The sequence below is a fragment of the Gopherus evgoodei genome, chromosome 10 (assembly GCF_007399415.2).
Source record: "Gopherus evgoodei ecotype Sinaloan lineage chromosome 10, rGopEvg1_v1.p, whole genome shotgun sequence".
Classification (NCBI taxonomy): domain Eukaryota; kingdom Metazoa; phylum Chordata; order Testudines; family Testudinidae; genus Gopherus; species Gopherus evgoodei.
In genome coordinates this window covers 2601401-2626408 of record NC_044331.1, presented here as the reverse complement: position 1 = coordinate 2626408, position 25008 = coordinate 2601401, and the positions used below count along the sequence as shown (strand labels likewise).

The 25008-nt window shown below is 45.6% G+C and overlaps 1 protein-coding gene across 1 annotated transcript in view; it reads left to right on the top strand.

Moving 5' to 3' along the window:
- Positions 1 to 25008, top strand: part of ADAMTS7 (ADAM metallopeptidase with thrombospondin type 1 motif 7) — a 134222-nt gene that overhangs the window by 54431 nt on the left and 54783 nt on the right. The window contains exons 15-17 of the mRNA XM_030578602.1: positions 10601 to 10742; positions 23014 to 23140; positions 23996 to 24209. Of these exons, the coding sequence (XP_030434462.1) occupies positions 10601 to 10742; positions 23014 to 23140; positions 23996 to 24209 (483 nt within the window). The remainder of the gene's footprint in view (positions 1 to 10600; positions 10743 to 23013; positions 23141 to 23995; positions 24210 to 25008) is intronic.

Sequence of the window (25008 nt, the reverse complement as noted above, 5' to 3'; positions counted from 1 at the left end):
CAACCAAAATCTAGGCCTCACTGACCTAGGGACTGTACATTCACCTAAGTCCTTGCTCCAGAGAGCCTGCAATCTAAATAGACACGATGGACAAAGGACTTATCTTCCTTTTACAGAGGGGGAACAGATACACAGAGAATTAAGTAACTTGCTCAAAGTCACACAGGAATTCTATGGCAGAGCTGAGATTTGAACCCAGAGCTGCCAAGGCCTTATCCATAAGACCATCCTTCCCCTTGATTAGGGAAGCATTAAGCTTTAAAGCAGAGCAAATGCCTTATCATTCCGAACTGGGTGTAATTTCTCTCCCAGTATGATTTCAAATCAGCAAAGCACAGCTGAGCCTATCAAAATATTTTCAATTCGTGGTAATTGCAGCCAGTGGAATAATTTTGATTTTCCTTGCTGAGTCCAATTTAAACAGTTGCTCTGGTTAGACAGCACACCTACAGCTATGCATAACAGAACCTGGCAAACCTACCACCAGATCCTCCCAAATGAAGTGTGCATTTGGTGGAGCTCAGAGCAACTGACTATTAAAAGTCTCATGCAAGGAAAACGTTGGACTGGTTATCACACCATCTCGCTGCTGCTTGAGCTGAGGAACGAGAGCACTTGCATTCGCCGTCTGCAGAGCCAAACCTCAAGCACTGTAATCTCTTTATAGGAACTCAGCTGTACTGTGCTGGCAATCAGATACACCTTAGACTCTGGAAATCCCTTCTGCTCTTCCCTTTCGCATCAGAGCTCACAGCTGCCCGTGGGATTTCTCTGTAGAAGAGCACAGTATGCCTAGTTCTCTCTGCTCATGGGGCAGTCAGAATTTCAGCACAAACTGGTGCTTTGACGGCAACTAGTAATCGTGCATGTTTCTTTGGGACCAGCTGAAATTAGCAACCAGAAGGATTCGCTTGATCTGATGCGCATATTTCCAAATTAGTGGGTGGATCCAGCCCATGTTCTTTGCAGCTGAAACTAATCCAAAGAGCAGCATTCCTCAAAACATTTACACAGGAGAGAGAATACTAAAAGAAATGTCTATTTCTTGAATCCTTTTTCTTATCTCATAGGGAAAGGGGAAAGAGATCACAACATTTTTAACAGGGTTAACAGAGCCCTCAAGATGCTTTGACATAAGACCCCTTGGCCTAGATGCCCCTTCCTGAATGCAGCAGCAGTGTTGGGTTGCTTTGCAGTGCAAGGCCATGACAATGCCATTATCCCATTACAATGCAGTATTGTGACCTGGTGGCATCTCGCCAGCCCCTCAAGCATCCTGTAGCCAAGAGTCTTGGCATGAGGGTCAGCCCATGGCCTGCACTAGGGCACTAACTATGGCAGGGGGGAGGAGGCTGATGGATATATATACAAATATAACATTTGGTTTGCAGTGTTAAAGGCTCTGCAAATCAGCCTACTTTGTGGGAGTAATGTCAGCTCCGGATGCTCATGGGAGTGAGGGGAGAACCACAAACGATGAGAATCTCTTACTCAGGGCAAAATCCAGACTCTCTGTTCCTCCTAGCCCCCAAGAGTCATGTTTCTAGGCTATAAAGAGGCATGAACACAGCTCTGTAATAGCAGCAAGAGGGAAGCACCAAGAAACTTTCTGAGGCAAACGGAGACAAAGATTTTGCCCCACTCTTATTTTAAGTTATTGTTCCCGAGGAGATAAGCCAAAGTTCGGGGCCTTGCAGGGTTGCTTTCATTAGAATAATACATTGATGATGTGCATCAGGTATATTCTCAATTCAATCTTGTTTATTTACCAAAAATTTTCCCAAAATCCTGTCTCCCTGAACACAGCAGAAATAAGCAGCAGCAGGCAGTTTCCTTGCTCAGAAATCCCCAAGTCTGACACACCAGCAAGCTCTGTGCCCCCAAAGCCCTGTCCCTCTGCTTCCTCTCCGGGTCACACTCACAACTCTTTCCCCTGTCTTTCTGCCTCCAACATACACAGCCTGGAACCAGTATCCCAGCCCTGGCGCCTGTCCCCAGGGAAACCCCTCAGCCCATGGTTTTGCTATGACCTACCATGCAGCCTAGTACAGGTGCTAGCCCCAAAGTCACCACCTGGTTTTACTACAGGGCTTGATTGTCCTTCCATTGAGCCTGAAAGAGAGTGCCTGCCCCATTGGCTTTAACGTGATCTGTGATGGCTTTGGATCCCAGATCCCTTGCTGGCAGCCATCATCACCTTCCAATGTAATGTTACACAGGAATCAGCTGCAGCTTGAACTATTAATCTAAATTTCCATTTGGGGATTTCAAAAAAGTCTCGTCTAGAACTTTGGAGACCCCAGTTCATTCCCCTCCTCGGCCACAGACTTCCTGCAAGATGTCAGGCAGGTCACTCAGCTTCTGTGTGCCTCAGTTCCCTGTCTGCGCAAAGGGGCTAACACTGCATCTCCCCTCCCAGGGCTATTGTGAGGATAAATGCATTAAAACGCGTGAAGTGCTTTGAGATCTACCAAGGAAAAGCACTAGAGAAAAGATTATTATTTGCCATCCATTCAGATTTTGCTCCTGTGTTTCAGCAGGTCACCAGACACCCTCCCCCCGCCTCCCCGCGAAGGAATTGGAGTTCTGTCTGCGTAATTCAGCAGGCTCTTGTTTGTAGGGAAGAGTCCTCTTCACTTCTGCCCATTCCCTTCATCTATTAATCTAATTACTTACTTTTAGCAAGAGCAACAAAGTTTCTTTTTCCTGCCCAAACTTCCGCTCAGTGTGAATCTGCCTCATACTAACTAGCATATAGGTTTGTGTCTTTTAGGTAGCCAGACTCACTTCACTAATTAAGTTTTGATCATTTTTCCTTTTAAAACACGAGCTCTTAGGAGTAGCCAGCTGTCCCCTCTCCCTCATGTTTAAATACCTTTCCAAACAGTGCTACTCTGCAGTAAAGGCCGGGCCCGTGTCACTATTTACATTAAATAACGAAATTGTCAGACGTTTCTGATTATGCAGGCTCAAGATTTTATTCCAGTTGGATCTCTGCCAACTTAACTTCCAGCCCAGGAGTGAGTCTTTAAGTTTTAAAAATAAAGGGGGCTGATTTCTCCTCTCATTTTACACCACTTTGCACCAGCGTCACTGTTTGACTTCAGTGGAGCTACGATCATTATAGACCAGCGTTGGCGGAGAAGGCCCATAAAATGCTGCCCAGAGACACTCCCTGAGGGGAAAGGAGCCTATACACAGAGTAACTGTGCAGTGGTCTCCTGGGGACATGCTGTGGGGATGGGTTTATGTGGAATTTGGACTTCAAGCTCCAACGCAAACCAGTCAGACCCCAGGACATTCAGAACAAAGCCTGACCTTCCCCTTTGCCCACATCCTGTCCAGTCATTGGCCAATCTCGCTGTGGCAGGAGCCAAGGACAGTGCTCTACCATGGTCATGAATTTTTGTTGGCTTTTGTCAACTCTTGAGTTTGGGAGGTGGGAGCAGGGGGAGAACATCAGAAATCATTGAATCATAGAAACATAGGTGTGAAAGGGACCTTGTGAGGTCATCTAGTCTATCCCTTCGCTCTGAGGCAGGACCAAGTCAGCTGAGAGCATCCTGGACAGGTGTTTGTCTAACCTGTTCTTAAAAACCTCCCCCATGACAGGGATTCCACAACCTCCCTGGACCTCCCTGTTCCAGAGCTTATCTATCCTTAGAGTTAAAAAGGGTTTTCTACTGTCTGACCTAAAGTTCCCTGGCTGCAGATTAAGCCCATTACTTCTTGTCCTACCTTCAGTGACCATGGAGAACAATTGATCCCTGTCCTCTTTAGAACAGCCCTTAACACACTTGAAGACTGTTATCAGATCCCCACTCAGTCTCCTTAAACATGCCCAGCCCTTTTAGTCTTTCCTCACAGCTCAGCTTTTCTAAACCTTTTATCATTTTTGTTACTCTCTTCTGGATTCTCTCCAGTTTATCCACATCTTTCTTAAAGTGCGGCACCTGGAACTGGACACAGCACTCCAGCTGAGGCCTCACTGGTGTTGAGGAAACCAAGACAATTATTTCCCATGTCTCACATGCGACAATCCTGTTAATATCCTCCAGAATGACATTAGCTTTTTTCGCAGCTGCATCACATTGTTGGCTCATATTCGATTTGTGACCCATTGTAACTCCCCCAGACCCTTGTGAGCAGTACGGCTCACCTACCATCATCCCCATTTTGTACTTGTGTGTTTGACATCGCTGCACATAACAGAAAATGATGCCCTAGTTCTGGGGTTCAGCTAGGGGGACCTCAGCCTAGGAAGGAGAGTTATTATTATTTGTGCATGTTCCTAAAAAGTCAGTGTACATTTTAAGAAATCCACTGCACAATTCGTCTGCTGGGCAGCAGGGATGGGGGAGGGGTGGGCATAGGTCCTTTGCCCTGGTTATTGCAAATGTTAATTTCAACAGGCTCTTCTCTTTGCTTAGACTAGAGCAAACAACCCAGGGAGCAGAGGGAGCAGTTAATGAATTTCAGAGTTTATTCATGCCAGTGGTGAGCTGTTTACTTTAACATTCCCCTCCTTCGCCTCTCCTCCCCTCCCTCCCACTCCCATTGACGAGGAAAGTCTTTTTTTCTTTTTCCAAATGATGAGTATGTGTATTAGGTTTACTCCAGCTGGTAGGTTCCTCAGGAGTTCTAACCCAAAAGTTCCCCACATATCTTGGGCTCTCCTGTGATGGGGCTGGGCAGCCTGAACTCACGTTTGTTGTCAGTTGCCCAGGAAGCCTTTTCACAAATATGTATGTTTGAGGCATCTGAGGAACACTCTGAATAAGAGCAAGACTTGAATCCCAATAAATCCCTGCTCAATGGCAGTTACAGAAGGTCTGGTGCTTATTTGAAAATTGTCCTGTTCTGCAAACAAATCCTACCATTTTACTTGTCACCCTACTCAATGTAAAAGCATTGCTGGAAGTAGTATTTTTCAGAGCTGCTTTATATTTTAATTGGCTGTGGCTGCTTGTGGGGGGCTATCAATCTATATGAAGAGATGGTCTGAAAAGTAACAAGGAAATCGAATAATTTTAAAGCAATTATTTTTATGTGGATTTCACAGAAGCCAATTCTCATCCCACTTTTCAGCTATGGATCTGGCTGCGCAAATGCACATACTCACTGCTGCAGACGCCAGCCCTGGTTGGTTTAACACAAAGTCTCCCGGTTGATGGAACCTCTTGAAGCTTTTGAATGGGAGTTACCTGAGAACTGTTCTCTTTAGGACTATGAGCCTGAAGCTTCTATTAAAGTCAATGGGCACTTGGCACTGACTTTCATGTCAGTAGAACCAGCCTCTACCCTCTTGTGGTTCATAGTCTGTTCATTTCTAACATCTGCAGTTCCACATCTGAACAATCAGTTGCCCAAAGGTTCACACAAAATGCAGCATACGATGATGCCTCTTTGAAATACAGCCAGAGCAAATCACACGTGGGCATTTGGGTTTATTTGTTGATTTAACTGCATTATTCCGTTTTACTGCCCCTTAATACATGGAAAGACAGATTGCATCTGCTTTCTGAGCTGTGTTAATTCAAGGGGGAAAAGCAAAGGCAAAAGGAAATAAGACACTCCCTCGGTGCAAGGCAAGTTGTTCTCAAATACCTGAAGGGGAGGAAGGGGCTCCGTAGGAGTTCTTGGCTTTGTAATTTTGCAGATAGAATCTTAGACCACAGATTTCCCTACTTAATTATTTCCCCTTGTGTTTGCATTCCCATCCTTTGCAGGCTGCCTGGGTAAAAGGTAATGACAGCAACAGCTGTCATGAGAAGCCTGCCTGTATCCTTTCCCTGGGATGCAGAGTTTTGCTGTATGTGTCAAATGGAACCCCAGCCCCCAGCATCCACAGCGTTATGACATTCCCTTCCACGAGTGGGGTGGGAGGGAGACGGGAGATCCTGGGGCCTAATCCTGTGCATCCTTGAACTCTGTGTTGTCATTTACGCCTGTGAAAGGTGAGGGCTTGCCTCTGCCTGCTGAAGTCAGTGGTGCAGGATCATGCACTCAGGGCCGTGGGGTGTTTGAAATTACCACTGGTGTAGGGAATTCTGATTGGATACTGTTTCATGCCCACTTTGTACAGGTGCACATGGCAGCAGAAGGTGCAAAGCAGTGGACTATCAGGCCCCGTATTCTTATTGACCCTGTATTATTTGCGTGTTTTGTCAGTGATCTTCTATTTACCATGAATATATTTCCCATCATGCCACCACCAGTTTTTGACAGTCCTTTTCCAGGAAGTAAATACTAGTTTCTGTCTCTACTTGTAAACAAACACCTGTAGGCAAAGTATCTCAGCCCAACCTGGGACACCCTTCCTCATGCTCTTGCGAACCCAAGCCTTTCTTTGCAGAAGCTAATTGTAGAGCAAGTTATGCGTTCCCAAGCCTAGCTGGCCAAAAGATCTATGCTATGCTTCGTGGCACAAAAGAAGTTTTGCATAATTGGCCAAACTCTCAGGCAGCGTAACCTTGGCAATCCAGCCAGTGACTTTTATTTATTTAGCTTATATTTAATTAAATATTAACTATAAGAAGTGCCCGATACTGCTGCTGTGTTATGGGACCCTCCCAGTCTCTTACAGAGTTTGGCGAAGTGGTTCAAGACCTCTTAATACTGTATTTTCATGCTCTTCATGGCACCTCATGCTCCCTTTAGGTGTCTCTTCCTGCATGTTGGAGCTATCAGTCTACCATGATGGGTTAGAAGTGGTGGTTAAGTAAGCAGCAACCTATGGTACTTCGGCCATATTCTCTGCTTTGATGGAAAGGTTAGTTTGATAAATATCAAGTAAGCAGATATGTTAATACATTTTTAGAAAGAAGTAAGAGAAATCGTGAAGTTTTCTTGTCCTAATATTGTCAGTATCATTTTCCCTTGTTAATGTTAACTATTCAGAATGCCTTACCCCAGAAAATCTCTGGAAAGCTTCCTGGGATTTGTAACCTAATTAAACCCTTCTGACAATGAGGTTTCACTATTCATCAGGAGGTTCTTGGAAGGAAGCCCTCTGCTGCACCAAAGTTCCAAGAACAACAGAGCTTTGGCGATAATGGAAGCACTTAGGCTAAGAAAACAAGGCTAAGCCCACAAGCTTTCATGAGTGCTGTGGCCCTGCTTATTGGTATGTGAAGCAGCTTGGATTGAATTTATATTAACCAGTGAATCCATTTCAGTCATGTGGAGAAAGAGCCCCACATTTCACATGGGAGGAATGCATAACATTTTTTCAAGTGTGTTTTTGCTAACTGAAGATTGTTCTGGATACTTTTTTCATCTCCGCTACTTTCCATCTCTCTGTGCTAGCAGTTCTTAGACCATTGCAAGTTAGTGTGACACCATGCTGATTCTTTGCTTGATGCAATATCAAAAGGGGCTATGGTCTCAACAGATTCTATTTGCTAACCAGAGTTGGGTATGGGCAGTATTTGGTTGGGAAACCTCCAGGGAAAACCTTCAGGAAACAGTGTTAATCAGTGGCACTTTTGTCTCCAAGTCAGTAGTGTGAGCCACCCAACTTTATTCAGATGTTTATGACAACAGTGGAAATGACGTAAGCCCAGAGACTTATTTTAAAAGCAAACGTATTTTACCTCCTCTAACAACAATTTAACCAAAGTCCTCATTTTATGATTGACCAGCTCAAATGCTTCACAGCAATGACTTCTAGAACATGCTTCTGCCAGAAGATTTTTGTTCCCACTCTCTGTCTCTCTCGCATCGCCTATTAAAATACAAACTTTAATTGCATTCCCTTCCTGCTTCCTTCTCACACTGTCTTAAGACAAGTCAGTTTTAATGGTTCACACATAACAGTGTTTTTCCTGATGTTCTGCCGCATCAGCATTTCTTCTGTGTCTTCCTCTGGGGTGACAACAGCCAGTCTCACCTACAGAGCCAGGAAAAGCGAGAAGCTCAGAAATTCCCATCACTTATAAAATTCCTTATTGGAGATGTCAGGAAAAGCAATTTACATGAACTAGCCTTCAGGCAGCTCAGTGCCAGGTAATCACGCAGCCATCCAATGGTGCCCCTCTGGTCCACGCAAAAGTTTGGTATATTCCACAGAGTGAGGAAGAGGTCGTCTACTGAGACTGCAGTTAACACAGCCTGATCCCATTCTCCTTTCATCCAGTTAGAACTAAAGATGTATTTCAGCCTGCACTCTGGAGCCAAAACCCTTCTCCCCTTTGGAAAAGCTTGGCCCTGAACTTCATGGCTTGCCCTTTATATAAGTAACTGAATCAAACAACAAAGCATTTTGGAGAAAGGGGGAGGGATAGCTCAGGGGTTTGAGCATTGGCCTGCTAACCCAGTATTGTGAGTTCAGTCCTTGAGGGGGCCATTTAGGGATCTGGGGCAAAAGTACTGGTCCTGCTAGTGAAGGCAGGGGGCTAGACTTACTGACCCTTCAGGGTCCCTTCCAGTTCTAGAAGATAGGTATATCTCCTATTATTATTATTTTAGTCCTGATCTGGCCTGCACTTGGCAGCTTGGCCTCATCTCTAATAGAAGGGAAAGCCTTTTAACTATTTCCTAACCATAATACCCTTGCAATGGCTAATTTTAACACCATCAACCTTCACTACGCTGATGTGGTGCTAGGAGGCACTGTGCTTCGGAGGGCTGAGGTGACAGTCTGGTTATCAAAGGTCCTCTGGCACTTCTATGGGGGAGGAGGGAAGACAAAACTAGAGGCGTGAGCCCCATGGATGTGAGTAGGTCTCCACTGGATTAACTACATTGCACCTACTGCAACTTCCTTGTTGCTTCACTTGGATTTGCCAGTTTTCTCACTCTATTCTAAAGCTACTGGGCAGCGTTGCTGGGGTAATTCTGATGGCTGAAGCTCAGTGGTGGGGAAGGAGCAGTGATCTTTAGAAACACTTTATTTTTATACTTTTTAAAGCACTTTGTTGCTTGCAAGAGGTGCTGTATGTGAGCTAGAGTTACTCTGGTGCAGTGTGCAGTTACTGGTGAGAATATGCTTCAGGTTGGCAGGTTGTCTGTCGGCGAGAACTGGCCTGCCACCCAAGGCCTGTGAAAGTGTGGGCTTTGTTGATCTATGTGTACCCAGAAGCCTCCTACTGCAAGACAAACCCAAGAAAGAAACCAACAAGTCTCCACTGACCATCACATACAGTCCCCAGCTAAAACCCCTCCAACGCATCATCAGGGATCTACAACCCATCCTGGACAATGATCCCACACTTTCACAGGCCTTGGGTGGCAGGCCAGTCCTTGCCCACAGACAACCTGCCAACCTGAAGCATATTCTCACCAGTAACTGCACACCGCACCAGAGTAACTCTAGCTCAGGAACCAATCCATGCAACAAACCTCGATGCCAACTCTGTCCACATATCTACACCAGCGACACCATCACAGGACCTAACCAGATCAGCCACACCATCACTGGTTCATTTACCTGCACGTCCACCAATGTAATATACGCCATCATATGCCAGCAATGCCCCTCTGCTATGTACATCGGCCAAACTGGACAGTCTCTACAGAAAAGGATAAATGGACACAAATCAGATATTAGGAATGGCAATATACAAAAACCTGTAGGAGAACACTTCAACCTCCCTGGCCACACAATAGCAGATCTTAAGGTGGCCATCCTGCAGCAAAAAAACTTCAGGACCAGACTTCAAAAGAGAAGCTGCTGAGCTTCAGTTCATCTGCAAATTTGACACCATCAGCTCAGGATTAAACAAAGACTGTGAATGGCTTGCCAACTACAGAACCAGTTTCTCCTCCCTTGGTTTTCACACCTCAACTGCTAGAACAGGGCCTCATCCTCCCTGATTGAACTAACCTCGTTATCTCTAGCTTGCTTGCATATATATACCTGCCCCTGGAAATTTCCACTACATACTTCCGACGAAGTGGGTATTCACCCATGAAAGCTCATGCTCCAAAACGTCTGTTAGTCTATAAGGTTCCACAGGATTCTTTGCTGCTTCTATAGTTATGGCAGATTTGTTGCCAGTGATCCCCTGAACAAGAGGCAACAGGCCAAATTCTGAGTTCATTTTAGGGTTACCAGATAGCAAGTGGGAAAAATTGGAACACTCTTTTTGGGGAAGGCGGGTATTGTTGCATATATAAGACACAGCCCCTAATGGCAGGATGGTCCCAATAATTTTGGGACATCTGGTCACTCTAGTTCATGTATACCAGTGTCGATGAAGTAGCTCCGCTCTAAGTATTGGCACTGAAATTGGCCCAGAATCGGTGTGTTCTGGTTGAGCTTTTCAGCATTTAAAGACCCTCCCACGTTGCAGGGGCCTAGAGCTCGTGCTTCAGCCCGAGCCCAGAAGTTTACATGGCAAGGAAACAGCCCAGCCGCCCTCACGAGCCCAAGTCAGCCGACACATCGAGCCGCATATTGTCTTTGCTGTGTAGACAACCCCAAGGACCTTGTGTATTGAATAGGACTTTCTCCAGTCCTCTCCAGATCCCTATGTTGCACGCAAGTGTGTTTGTGTATGTTATGCTGCTGCATAGCAATGTCTTGACCTATAATAGAAGCCAAAAAGCCCAATCAATGCCACGTTGCTGAATGAGCTGTGACTTTTTCTCCTCACAGCTATTGTTCCAGGAGACAAACCCAGGGGTTCGATACCAGTACACGATCCGAAGGGAGCCTGAGCATGAGAATGAGACTCAGCCCTCAGAGTTTTCCTGGCGATACGGCTCCTGGACTAAGTGCACTGCCACCTGTGGGGCAGGTACGTTTGTCGATCTTTTCATGCAGTGTTACGATTACAATCAGCTTTGCCCTCACACGCTGCTTTACTATAGCAAGGGGAGTAGAGGTGATTTTTTGTAAAGTATTCCATGCACATAGAAACCAACAAGTTCTGGTACAGCACATCCCATCAGAAATCAGTTTGATCAGATCTGTCTCACGCTAAAATATTTGCATAATCATCAGGGGTTACCACCACAGTTAAGGTACCAGAATAGGTCCAGTTCTCATGGGAACAGTGTGACCTCCCCAATAAATAGGTCTGAAACATGCCAGTTCTGGCCAAATCTCTATAAACATCATGTTTAAAGGGAACAACACAAAATAATTCATTTGTGCCACATTTTACATCACAACCTAGAAAATACACATCAGAACAGTTTGCTGACATGTGTCTTAGAAACTCTTTGGCCTTAGGTTTCAGTGGGTTTGTAATACAGAAACAGCTGCTGGGGTCATAAATATCCAGACCAGACCCCCTGTGGAGCTCAGGAGCTTGGAGTCTGCACTTTATCAGCTTTTTCCTCTTAACTTGGTGTCCTGTTACCATGCTGGTTGCCTGGAGGTTTCAGGGCCTTCTGGTTGATTCAGACAAAAGAGTTTTAAAGAAGTTGAATAAACATAAAGTTGCCTGTATTGGGGTTTGCACAACACTATTTTAAAAAAACAATTTCAAGCAACTCGCAGAGGATCAGACTTGAGAGATTCCATGGAAATGCCTCATCCAGCAGATCCCTAAAGCGTGCAGGGTAGGGCTCATGCTGTTCCTTGATCTGTATCCGTGATTCGCCTGTCCCCTCCCCAAAGTCAACACACCAGGTCATCAGTCACCTCCCCCTGCCCTTTTCCCTCAGCTTGCCTTCCATTCCTTCCACAGCTTCTCCTATGCTCTCCTCCTTGGCTCTGGTGAGCAGTCTGCCTGTTTCAGGATGTGTGTAATGGGCTACTCACCACAAGGTACCCCCTCGCGGCCAGACGTCACAGCTCTCTCGCTGGGCTAGCGCCCCCTGCCGGGGTCACACCAGCACCGGGACTGTGTCTCTGCCTCGGAACTCAGCCCTGCGGCCGGGACACCGTCTTTCGTGCACCCTTTCCGGCTCCCAGTCGTCCCGAAATAAAAGTCTAAAAATGTCTCTAACGGAAACAAAAATCCTTCCACCCTTTCTGGGGCTTTTCCTCAGCCAGGCTTCAGCTCAGCCTGCTGGGCTCCACCACCCTTGTAGGCCCCCTTCCCTGTGACTGGCTGGGACCCCAGTCCCACCCTGTGCTCTGGGGTCCAGGCCAGGACCCGCTCCCAAAGAGCTAGCTCCCAAACACCCTGTCACCCAACCAAAGTGAGCACCCCACATCTGACCTTTCAGCCCTCATCCTCCAAGGGAACCCACACAACACCTTCAAAAGACAAGCCTGGGAACTTAAATTCGCTACTCTGGTAGACTCATGCTATAAACCATGGACTCACCAGTGACTCTGATTTTATGGCTCATCACAACTCTTTGTAACACACCCCACTGTCTGCTCACCCTTAATTGCCCACTTCATTTTAAATGTAAATGGTCTCCTATAGCATGTGTAAACCCCTTAAGCTTGACAATCTGCCCCACCTTGTATTTAGCTCAGACACTCTTTTTTCCTTCCCTAGACCTGAAGAGGAGCTCTTTGAAGCTCTAAAACTTGTCCTTTCTACCAACAGAAGTTGGTCCAGTAAAAACTATTACCTCTCCTACTTTGTCTCTCTATATCCTGGGACAAACACCACTCCAGCACCGCCAATGTATATTTTGCAGTGTTAAATAATGACACTTGGTCAGGCTGCATGTAAACTACAAGTCCCAGTGAGTTTCCAAACTGTCAGCATAATGGAGACAATTTATCCCATAGTTAGAAGAGTGGGAGGCTAAGGGGTGTCCAGCTGTCTGTGAGTTTTACAGAACTACTTGTCCAGAATGAGGAAGGTTAAACTTTCAAGTATTTGTTACAGAGCTACAGCAGAGAGGCATATACATTGCTACATGTCTTTGAACTTTAGATTTCTTTCCTATGATCCCATGGCTCCCTTGGGAGGTTGAAGCTTTCGAGGTGTGTATGTGTGTGTGGTCCTCTATCTCCTCGCCAGCTTCTCAGAGGCAACCGAACACTTTGTTTTGATTTTACTCCACAAACAGAAATGAGAAGAATCTGTCTCTTGTTTTGGTTTTGGCTTTATAATGACATATTATCTTCCTTTCCCGTTAGTTTTGAGGGTGAGCGGTGACACAGCATGAGGCTATAATGAGAACTGTGGTCTAGCAGCTGAATGTAAAACTTTGCAAGGCAGCTACACAAAACCAAAGAGGCTCACACTTGAGTGCACAGTTTGCAAATGTAGGCGCCTCCGCTGCACTGCTGACAGCCTTATTCAGAAGCCATTCTGGATTATATTATATTATTATTATGGTCAGCATTTCCCGCTGCTCTGAGAGAGAGAGAGAGATTCAGTGACCTGGGTACGTGGAAAGTTTGTGGAAAATCTTGCATGATTTTCCTCTTTGTCTTTCACACATAAAGTATTTGTGTGTCCACTGATCCCTGTGGAAAGTCATTAGAAGCTGAAACGCTGCCTAGCACACATTCTTTATTTTGAAAGGACATATTTAAACCCACCTTAATGATCAGCTCTGTCAGGAAACTCGCCCATTTCCATTCTTTTAACTGAATTTTATGTTTTATGTGCCAAGGCACCTTCATTTTCCAAAGAAACATTTTTTCCTGTCCTGCAGTGGGTTCTAAGAAATCTGTTTCTAACTGAATTGTTCTTGTGATCAGTTGAGAATGTTTAAAAAGTCTGCATAGCCATCTCTTATAGCTCCTCTGAGACTGGTACCTTGAGATGTATGGACAGTAATCTCATAGGGCACGAGGCACACATCTTGTAAGTATTTTTGGAACTTCCAAGTGGTTATTTCTCTTTTTAAATAATTGTCAAAAATAAAAGTATCTGACCCAAGTACGTAAAGATAAGGGGGCCCAATCTTTGCTCCCACTGAAGTTCCTGGGGGATTTTTGCCATTATCTTTAACTGGAGCAGGGTTGGTGGATAATATATGTGTGTGTATGTGTATTTATGTGTTTTTACACACACACACACACACACACACACACACACACACACACACACACACACAGCAAATTACTTTTCCAACAGTCCAAAGATGCTTTTACCATCTGAGAAAACTTTATCCCTACAACTCCTAATTCTTAATGTAACCTAGTGGCCAGGGCCGGCTCCAGGTTTTCTGCCACCCCAAGTGGCGGGGAGGGAAAAAAAAATAGCCGATCAGCATCAGCTCAATCACACTGCTCCATTCTTCGGTGGCAGTTCGGCAGTGGGTCCTTCATTCCCTTTCTTCATCTTCAGCGGCAGCTGCTGAATTCCCGCCGAAGACCTGGCTGTGCCACCCCTTTGAATTGGCCACCCCAAGCACCTGCTTCCTTCGCTGGTGCCTGGAGCTGGCCCTGCTAGTGACCTGTGCCAGCTGCTTCAGCCAAAGAAACTCTGCACTGAGTAGATCCATAATAACTTATCCCCAGAGAACATTCCTCCCTAGCCCCCAACGGTTAGAGGTTAGTGTATGCCCTGAAACATGAAGGTTCCTGGCACATCTCAAACTCCTAGGTTTTTACACTGGATCTCCACTTGGTTGGGACTTGTCCCCCAACTAGCACACTGCTGTGTGATAAAGGATTGAGATACAAGAGAGAGAACTTTGCTCACGCGTTTTTATTTAGAATCCATTTCACTTTGGGATTTGCTTGTTTGTTTTAGTTAATCATGTTTCAGAAGAGATGGAAGAGGAAATAAGGTGGCCATACAGAGTCACAGCTACCCAACCTGCCCCACTGAGATGATCCTGATCCTATTTACCCCATAGTCAATCGGAGTCACTCTGTTGAAGTCAGTGGAGATGTAAAAGTGGTGTGAAATTGGAATCAGGCCCATTGATTTCCGTGGTAGGTGGGGGAGTGTCTGAGAGGGTATTTGTTACTACCATCTAATGCCATAGGGCTTGGCTGCAGTGTCACTGTCTGTCCTAAGGAAGGAGCAGCACTTGGTTGTGCTATCCCGGAGCAGAGCAGGAGTCACGGTTCTCTCCCTTCCTTTCCCTTGCTGCATGGGGGAAGCTGCATCAGTCATGCACCCAGCACAGCTTATTTCCCACTCGGCTTGTGCATGTCAGCTGCTCCGCTGCCCACCACACCTCCACCACCTGCACAGGAGAGGGAACAGCAGTCTGATGGCTCCACGCTCTCCTCTGCCCACCGCGATGCTGGAAGCATCAGGCCACACAGTAAGGGGACCGAGAACAACAGTTTGTGCAAACTTCCCCTCGTCTGGCCGAGGCCCCTGCAGCTCAGGTTCGAAGGGCAGTGGTGTGGGAAAGCTCGTGCTTTACTTGTTCTGTAAATAAACAAGACTTCAGGCACCAGGGCTGCTAACCTCACACATTTCACAAGCGCCAAATACCCTCCGAAAATCCTCTCTGACAAAGCTGAGCCAAGCGGTCTGGGAGTTTCCTCTTTTCAGGAGAGCCCAGGAATTCCCTCTGCCTCCTTACTTCACAGCGACTCGGTCTTATCATTAGTTACGCTCTCCACAGTCACGGCAGAAGTGCGTGCTGCAAGAATTAAAAAAAAAAAAAGGGTATCTCAGCAGCTTGTGGAACGTGAGCTCATCCTTAGCTGCTTCTCCCCACCAGAGCTGCTGAGTGGATACAGGAAGCTCGATCAGATGATTTAGCCATTCACTGAGAGTGCCAACAAAGCAAGAGCTGGCTTCTTGCCAGTCAAACTTTTTTTTTGAGACTGTTGCCAAAGTGCAGCTGTAAAAACCGATATCCAATCACAGACGCAGGCTACCAGCCTGCCAACTGGGAGTTGTCAGGGCTGAATGCTAGTGGGTCCCTGGAGTATGGTTGTCATTCGAACATTAAATGAGCCTCCACATCTCTTCCTTATTTGCAGGGAATCTTGGATGCTTTTGACAGCTTGTAGATAGGCACTAGCCCCAGAAGAACCGAAGCGCGAGCCCTGCAGCAGCTCACCAGACTAAGGGAGTGTGGGGTGCTGACGGTTTCTACTCAGCTCAGCCGTAACAATACTACTACCAGAGGGGTTAGTGTTTCACAGCAGACACGTGGGTGAGATCTTCCACTGCTCACTCGGACAGTGGTAAAGTCCGCTGCTTACAGTAGGCGTGTGGTAGGTGTCCTACGCTGGGAGGGGTTATTCGGAGACCCCGAGGTAGGCTATACGATTGAAAGCGCTGCCTTGAGAATCACTGCCATTTCCACACAACAAGGCCCTGTTCCTGGTTAACCTGTAGGCACTACTGTAGTAAATGTGATTAATGATAACTAATACGAATATCTGGGGCTCACTTGTACCTCACCTCTGTGCAGAACTGTATAGCAGAGGCACCTTCTGCTTTCTCCAGCCCCTGCCATGAGCTGGGGCCAGGGGCCATGCCAGCCTTTGCATTCTGGCAGCACAATGACATGGGTCTAACACCACTGCTAGCTCTAAATCCCCCCACCCCCTCCCCGAGGAACAGAGGGAGCTTAAAACAAGGTGATTAGCTCTGCCCAGCTGGTCTCTCCCAGGGAGACCATAGCTGCACCCTCTTAAACAACAAGCCAGAAACCAGCTTCTCCTGGCTTTCCTGGAGGCATGGTGTATGAAATGCCCCTACAGCTGGATGGACCTTGAAGGACATAAATCCACACCATGTAGGTCAAGCATAGGAGTTTATTACACACACCACTGGCAGAGTGTTACCTTGCTATTAGGCTTAGAGACACTGTCAATCAATTGATTACAATAGAATATATAGATTTTCCATATGCAGGGGAAAGTGACGGGGTAGGCAGTTCCACACCCCGAAATAGGTTTTGCAGCAAGACAAGATAGCACATTAGCCAACGGTTAAAAGGTTACATAATGTCTCTGCCCACAGTCTTAAGTTAGCAAGTTAACGTTTAATTAATACTTTGATAAAATGTTGTTACTATAAAATATATATGTTGAATTCTGATTTGGGGTCCATAGGAATGGAGCAACTTATTTGATGGTCCAACAAGTACATTCCTAGGGGTTAAAGAAAAGAAACAGTGAAAGTATATGGCAATAAAGATTGTCTCCTTTATGTCTTAAGGCAGGTATTGGTCCCTGGGAAGGGAGGTGGAAGGATGCCATATTTTTATACTGACATGTGCTAACTTTTCATAAACTCAAGGTTGGATCTGTGGGAAGAACGTCTCTCTACAGAAGAGACTAACATAATAACAACAGGGATCCTTTGTTCAATTTGCAACTCTGAATAAGACACAATTATTTAGTTCTTACCTCCAACACCTGGCAAATTGCTGACCAGGCCTATTTTAGCAAAACAAGATTATCTGTTTACCCCAGCTTTCTCTTAGCTAATCACTATTTGCTAGGCCTCCGGTCTCTTGACCAAATTCTGGCCTTTGGGTGTGGAAAAGAGCTGGCACAATCCATAGACCAGGTTGTTAAATAAAATACACATGGATTTTAACCCTTCAGACCTCCAGAGCAAAATCTAACCCACAGCATCTTTTAACACCCCACTAAGCTCTCATCCCACCTGTGTGGAAAACCTCTAGAAAATGCAGCAGAAAACAACAGCCTTTCTGTAGGTTCTCTGAACCACCCTATAGAATCTATTAAGACCTGGGTTTCTTTTTGGTTCTGCTGCTGACCTGCTGGGTGACCTTGGCCAAGTCACAGCCCTGCTCTGTGCCTCAGTTTCCCCATCTGTCACACGTGGATCATGATACTGATGCTGACCTCATACTTTGTAAAATGCTTTGAGCTCTGCAGATGAAAAGTGCTGGCTAAGAGCTGGGGGTTATTATTATTTCACTCTCTTTTAGGATGGTTCAAAAACTGATGGAAAGGACACAGTATAATTCTCTATTAAAAGTCTGTGGCCCACCCACTGGTGTAAATCAGCAGCACTTCATTGTCCTTCGGTGGAGCTACACCTATTTACACACACTGAGGACCTGGCCCTGTATGTATTTAGCATCATTTCTAGAGATCCCTGTTGGGTTCATCCCTAGTAAATTCCACTGGACTCTTCGCTGAGGAGGATAATTTTCTTTTCTGTCGCTGTTGAGTATAAAACATCTGTCTGTCCAAAGAAGCTATTCTCTGCCTCTCCTCCCTGCCTAATTCATCCAGCAATGCCACAGGCCAGTATGTGTGAGATGAAAGGCGCAAGTCAGATGCCAGAAATACCAGCACAGAGGCATCACCTAGTGAACATAGCAATGGCTGCAACTTGCTAGCAAAGAGAACACGTGTTTTATAACAGGCTTGTTGCTCTGAACTGTTTAAACACAAAGATAGATCATCAGCCATTGTGGAACAGAGAAAGCCCATGAGGTTCATTGTGGTTAGTTGAGATGACGGTAACCTGGCCTTGCCAAAGTTTATTGGAGTCTAGCAAGGTTCATGACATGGTTTAATCTCTACCCTGCAGTTCAGTGGTTGGACGAGCTGGTGCTTTTTACATCATTTCTACTCTCAGCATAGACAGGAAAAGAGGAAGGATGAGGCTGTGGTACAAGGGCAGAAGTGGGAGTCAAGCGACCTGGTGTCTGTTCTCAGCTCTGGAACAAATCACTTAACCTCCTTGAACCTCAGATTCCCTGTCTGGAGGATGGAGCTAATAATGGAGCATATGCGCTAAAAGGTCTTGGGATTCTCCATTGATTAGTGTTGGTAAAGTGCTTTGAGCTCCTCAAATGAAAATGCTATAAAAACACAGAGGAGTTATTTACTGGTCTGTTGTTCTCACCTGTGATTCCTAAAACCCGTCATCTTCTTTACTGTCCACCCTATAGCTACCCCCACAGAACATCTAACCCGCTTCTTATCAGCCCAGTGCAGGTGGATCTCTCCTTGTGCTTCCCAGATCCCTTGCTTCCATCACCAACCCAGGCTGCACTGATTCAAACACGAGCATCCTGGGTCCATTTCCACACCCTGAGCTAACCTAGCAGAAAATGACCAGCCACTACAAGGGCATGACAACGTTACCTGCAATGGGTATTGATCATTTCAACTTTTACCAATGTTTTGTCCTGCCCTTCTGGCTGTTCTGCACTCCAGGCCTTTCTAAGGAAGACTCCAAAGTCCTGGTTGGTCTTACCGAGCACAGCGAACTGCTGATTAATTTATTCTTTTGCACCAAGGAAGTGTTCTTTCTTTCTGATTCTAGTAGCTTCTGGGAAAGGGGGCTGAAAGGAACATGTACATTGATATACAGTCACCTTTCTGAAATAGTATCCCCCCGCTAGTAATTTCAGACCCTTGTACCTTGCAGTACATTCTGTTTTGGTTCACATGTAGTAATGAATTACTCCCTTTCCCAGCTCAAGAAAGAGGTTAAGGTTAGAGGCTAAGCCTGTCATGCTGTTAATGGGACTGCTTGTGCAAACAGTGTGACACCATCTTGTGATCCCATTAAATTCACTGGTCCTGCTCTATAGGGCAAAGGTCACCCCCTCGAGGAAATGAGATCTGCAGGTCAGGCCAGGTTTTGTTACCTCCAGGGGGACAAAGCAAGCAGCTGTTGAACTGGGGTTTTTTATTTTTATTGTAACCTGCAGTTTATGGAGTTGTGGTCTGGGCCTAATGAGCGTTTACTGTAGGAGCCATGGCCTTTGTCATTCAGAGGTGATCAAGACTGCATGAAGAATCTAGTGTAGGTGACTGAGGGAGGGGTGCTCATCTGGTGTAACTCAGCCTAGCACCAGTCACTTTGTGCTCTCACCGTGGCGTATATAGATGCTTATTGGTGAGATAGATTAGCAAATCCGTCAATACACAGGGGGCTGGCACACAGCTCTCATGATAAGCTGAGCTCTCTGCTCACCTGCCACTTACTGGAGTGCTTAGCTAGTTTTGAACACAAAGATTTTTCTTCAGGGAAAAAACCTCACCCAACTAGTCAATGTTCTTGGGTGTGCTAGTTCTGCATAAACAAACAGAAGCAGCAAAATGATTGTGCGCCAGTTTAGAGGAATTAGACGCACTGGCAGAAAAATAATAAATTGAAACTCAACTAGGAAACATGCAAACTATACATTTAGGGGGAAATAACCCCAAACTCTTATACTTGATAGAAGGGAGACACCTAGAAAGTCAAGATGCTGAGATAGTTAGAGGTGACAATGAGCAACGAACCAGACATAAGGTTGAAATAGAATATGGATGGAGGAAAGGCTGGTGCCATTTTGGGTTGTGTGTACAAAGGCAGATGTTCATAGAATTATAGGCCTGGAAGGGACCTCTAAAGTCCCCAGTCCTCTGCACTCACGGCAGAACCATTCCTGACAGGTGTTTGTCTAACCTGCTCTTTAAAATCTCCAATGATGGAGATTCCACAACCTCCCTGGGCAATTTATTCCAGTGCTTAACCACCCTGACAGGAAGTTTTTCCTAATGTCCAACCTAACCCACCCTGGCTGCAATTTAAGCCCATTGCTTCTTGTCCTATCCTCAGAGGTTAAGGAGAACCATTTTTCTCCCTCCTCCTTATAACAACCTTTTATGTATTTGAAAACTGTTTCCATGGCCCCTCTCAGTCTTCTCTCCTCCAGACTAAGCAAACCCAATTTTTTCAATCTTCCCTCATCGGTCGTGTGTTCTAGACCTTTAATCATTTTTGTTGCTCTTCTCTGCTCGTTCTCCAATTTGTCCACATCTTTCCTGAAATGTGGCATCCAGAACTGGACACAATACTCCAGCTGAGGCCTAATCAACACGCAGTAGAGCAGAAGAATTATGTCTCAAGCCTTGCTTGCAATTGGCAATTAAGTAAGTTTTGATCCTTTGTACATATTATCAATGATTGCAAGTTGAGAAACCTTCCAGCTCCTCGAATGGTGAGCTCCCTCCACCTGCAGAGAGATTGGTTCACAGCTGGTGTTTTTTTTAATGTTTCAACTTGTTTATAATCGAAAGGAAATGAAGTTTGTCATACACAATGTTGTCATAGGTAATAATGAACAACATGCCCATTGCAGGAAGAGTCAGCAGGGGATCTTTCTTATCCTTTCACCAGATGCTTCCTATTTTAGCTAGTCAAGGTTATGAGTAAGTGGACAGATACATGTTTGTTCGTGCAAACAATTGTGTTAAAATAAGCTGGAGGTTCTGAAAAATTAAGCAAAACTCCTATTGACTTCAGTGGGGCCAGGATTTCATGTAGGGAAACTTGCACTCCTCAGCTGGAGTTATTATCATAATTACACTGTATTACAGAAATACTGCACCAGACGCATGACATGGGGAGCCTATCCCCGGGGGTCCAATGGAGATGGTGGCAGGTATAGATCATGTTACCTACATTGTTTCTGAGTCTCTTCTATTCAGAAATGCTCCGCAACGAGAAAGTCAGTTTATGCACCCCCAGCCAGAAGAGGCTGTGTGTAATTTACCTGATTGCTAAACCACATAGCAGAGAGCTTTTCCATTAGTGAAACCTGCACATTGTGCAGTTAAAAGAAGAGAGTAGCAGTCCACTTCTTTGTGTGCTGGAACTTTAACGTAGAACGCCTCTCTGACTGCTGCAGAGGGACCTGTGAGGCAGCTACCACATGGGCTGCGTGCAGATACAGACTGTAAGAGAGTGAGCCACAGTATAGGTAGTCATTCTCTCCTGGAGACTTGATATGTCCTCTTTCTTCGTTTTCCTTAAACTGAAAACAATACGTTGGCCTGCCTTGAGTGCAGGGGACTGGACTAGGTGACCTGTTCAGGTCCCTTCCACTCCTACACTTCTATGAAAAGTCAGCTAGACTGAGAAATGTATGCTTCACTCTTTCGGAATGGATTAACAGAGCACATGGAATGTGAAGTTTCATTCAGAGTGAAGGGTAAAGTGTAACAAGGCGAATTACATTCATTTTACATTATTGAGCAAACTTTGATTTGTTTAAATACCGACTGTATTCTATGGACCAGGGAACTTATATGTCCTTGCTTATTTAGTGTTATTTCCCCACCACCCTGAGCTTTGAAAGTGAATTGGCACGTTTCTTTTCTTCTATTTTTTTTTTGACAGCTACACATTTACAAGATCTTTCTACCATTGATCTGTAGGTTTCTGCTTGGAGTGCCCTAGATTGGATCTAAAGTCAGACTCTAAGAATTTATCTCATTCCGGCCAAACAGATAACACATCCTGCTTCCCTGGGGAAAATCTTGCATTGCTTGCTGTGTTTTTCATTTTAGACACTTGGTGCCCTGGGTAAATTGGTACTGTATCTAACCCTTCACCTCCACACTGCACCGACCAGTGGGAGTTGTGTATCCAGGATTCTTTTCCAGCACTGTGCAGTTCCAGAAATCTGATCATGATAACATATCATGTATTGGGTTTCCTCCTGCCCGTTTCACATCCATGGACAATGCAAGCATTGTTCCACCGACAAGCTGGGCCAGTGCAGATGAGTGAGAGAGGGAGCAAAATGAAGTGGCTGCTGAGCAGAAAGTTGACAGTTTGTGAGTTTCATAAATGGTATAAAAGATTCTGGGCAGGCATCACGGACAAACTGCAGAAACAGACTTTTCAAGTCATTTAATTTTTAAGGATTTTTTCTTTTCTTCTTAGTAAGTCAAGTTATTTGAGGGCCTCCTGTAACATGTTAGCAATGGATTTTCAATGACCAAACACCTTGGGGTTAATGAAACAAGAGAATAAAAACCACACTACGCCAGTGCCCGACTGATGTTTTTGTAGCTTCCATTTTAAAGGATCTATTGTGGGGAGTTCATTTTATTCCTCCTACATAGTCAGCATTATTATCTTTAATTTTTTATAGGCTACTTTTTTGGTTGATTTTAAATAGGGAGGGAGCTACCAGCAGACTGGCTAACAAAGGAAATGCTCAGACAAAGGCGCTGGTTGTTCATACTTCATAATAAGTGCTGTGCATGTGTGTCTCAGAGCGCTGCAATCTAAACCTGACATCTGCTGACCTGAGGCCCAAATCATTTCATTCCGAGGCCACTTAATTATAACATTCCATGCCTCAAGCCCCCTATAAAGGGGACCGATTGTAACAGCTACCTGCAGGTGTGCAGCTCAAACACTCAGCTCTTGACACACCAAAGCCATTTTCAGTGGGGGCCCTGCTTGCCAAACTGAACCCGTGTTTGCTGCCTCTCTCTGTCACCAGGTGTTCAGAGGCAGATTGTGCACTGTGTTGAAAAGATGGCTGGGATAGTGGAAGAGCGGTACTGTGACTCATTAACCCGACCCGACGACAAGCAGAGGACGTGTAGTGAAGAGCCCTGCCCAGCCAGGTTTGCTTTTCTTTGCTTTTCCAGCTTCTCATTCTCATCCAGCCCTGGATGCTGTCACTACTTTAGCAGAGTGGCTGCAGAAGGGCAGAGCCTCAACTGGTGCAAATTAGCATCTGAAGTCAGCAGAACTGCACTGACCTACAGCAGCCTGGGCGCTGGCCTGTCTGTATAAAAGTGACCACTGGACTCCATGATTCTGCATGTGACTCCCTCCACCCTGGCATCTGGTAAGAACTATGGCCCCAATCCTGCAATTGGATCCATACAAGAGACCTTTTGCTCCTATGCAGAGCCTCACTGATGCCCATGTGAATAGGCATTTGCAGCTTGGGCCTGTAGACAGATCCTCAAAGGTATTAAAGTGCCTAATTCCTATTGAAATCAATGGAAGTTAAGAGGAGCTGGGTCTGAGCTCCTCTGGGTTCAGACCTTGCTGGAAAGGACCATGAACTCACATGCTGCCCTGTAGATGACAACTCATGCCACACAGAACTGCAGATCCTGAATCCCAATGCGCTGAACTTTTGGGAAGGTTGAAATCCAAAACCCTGATCAGGAGCCAAGTTTCCCTAGCGACCCCCACTCCTCTGACCTCTAGGCAGGAGAGCAGTCCCAACTAGCCTCTGCTTTGCAAACAGCATCTGTCTTTACACCTTAAACCACGCTCCAGGCTCTCAATGCCTGTGCAGATTGGAGTGTTTGAAATCTAGCTCAGAATGTGGAGATGTGAACATCTCTGTAATGCTGAGTGTTTCGTCTTACAAAGGAGGATAGATATTGCATTGTTGCTGGCAACAAACCTGCTAATATGAAAGCTCACTTCAGCTCCCACCTTTTCCCCTTTCATTTTCCTAGGTGGTGGGTTGGCGAGTGGCAGAAATGCTCTGCCACTTGTGGTGAAGCTGGGCTCATGAAGAGGACGGTCCTTTGCATTCAAAGCGTGTGGCTGGACGAACAGCGGGCTTTTCAGCACACAGAATGTCAGAATCTCTCCAAGCCAGACGCCACTGCGCCCTGTAATAGGGATATCCTCTGTCCTGCTCAATGGGCCGTGGGCAACTGGTCTGAGGTGAGAAAGTCAGAGGGTGAAGAGCACATTAGTCTCAGTTTCCTTGGGAAGCTTGAAGGGTCACTTAGATAAACATGCTCAGGGAACATTGAGCTCTGCTGGAACCACAGTAAATATTAGAGCAGTGGTTCTCAGCCGAGGTCCAGTGGTTCTCAACCCTGGGGATCTGTGGACTATGGCTAAGGGGTCTGCGAAAGGTGGTAATTACCATAGAACCATGGTTTTCAGCCTGTGGTCCAAGGACCCTTGGGGGCCCTCAAAGTATGTCTAAGATTTCCAAAGGGGTCCAGACCTCCATTAGAAAATGAAAAAAAGTTGAGACCCACCAGCTTAGAGAACTAATCCTTGATTCAGGTGGCTTGTTCATTACCGCACTCACATGCAAAGCACTGGGCCCTCTGGGGAATCACTACATCCTAGAACAATCTCAGCAGTGAAATACTTTACACAGGGGCTGGCTCAGATGAAACCATTTTAAAGAGGGGGGAAGGAGAGGAATTCAGACAGAAAACTCAGGTTGGGGGAGGGGCAGGAGGTGTCTAGCTCTTTCAAACCCCACTTGTCAGACATTCCTGGAAATAGTTGAGTCCTGACAATTTAAACATTAAAATTCATTTTAATTCTCTCTTTTTTTGAGGAGCTGCAATTATAAAAAACAGATCAAGTGAAAAGCAGGTTTGTGACCCAGACAGATCTTAAAATAAAGAATCACCACAAGGCTGTTATAATCTTTTTTCCTTCTTCAAATTTGGCTGTTTCCTCCATCAGGGACTAGCAAATACTCAGTGCTTGGTGCAAA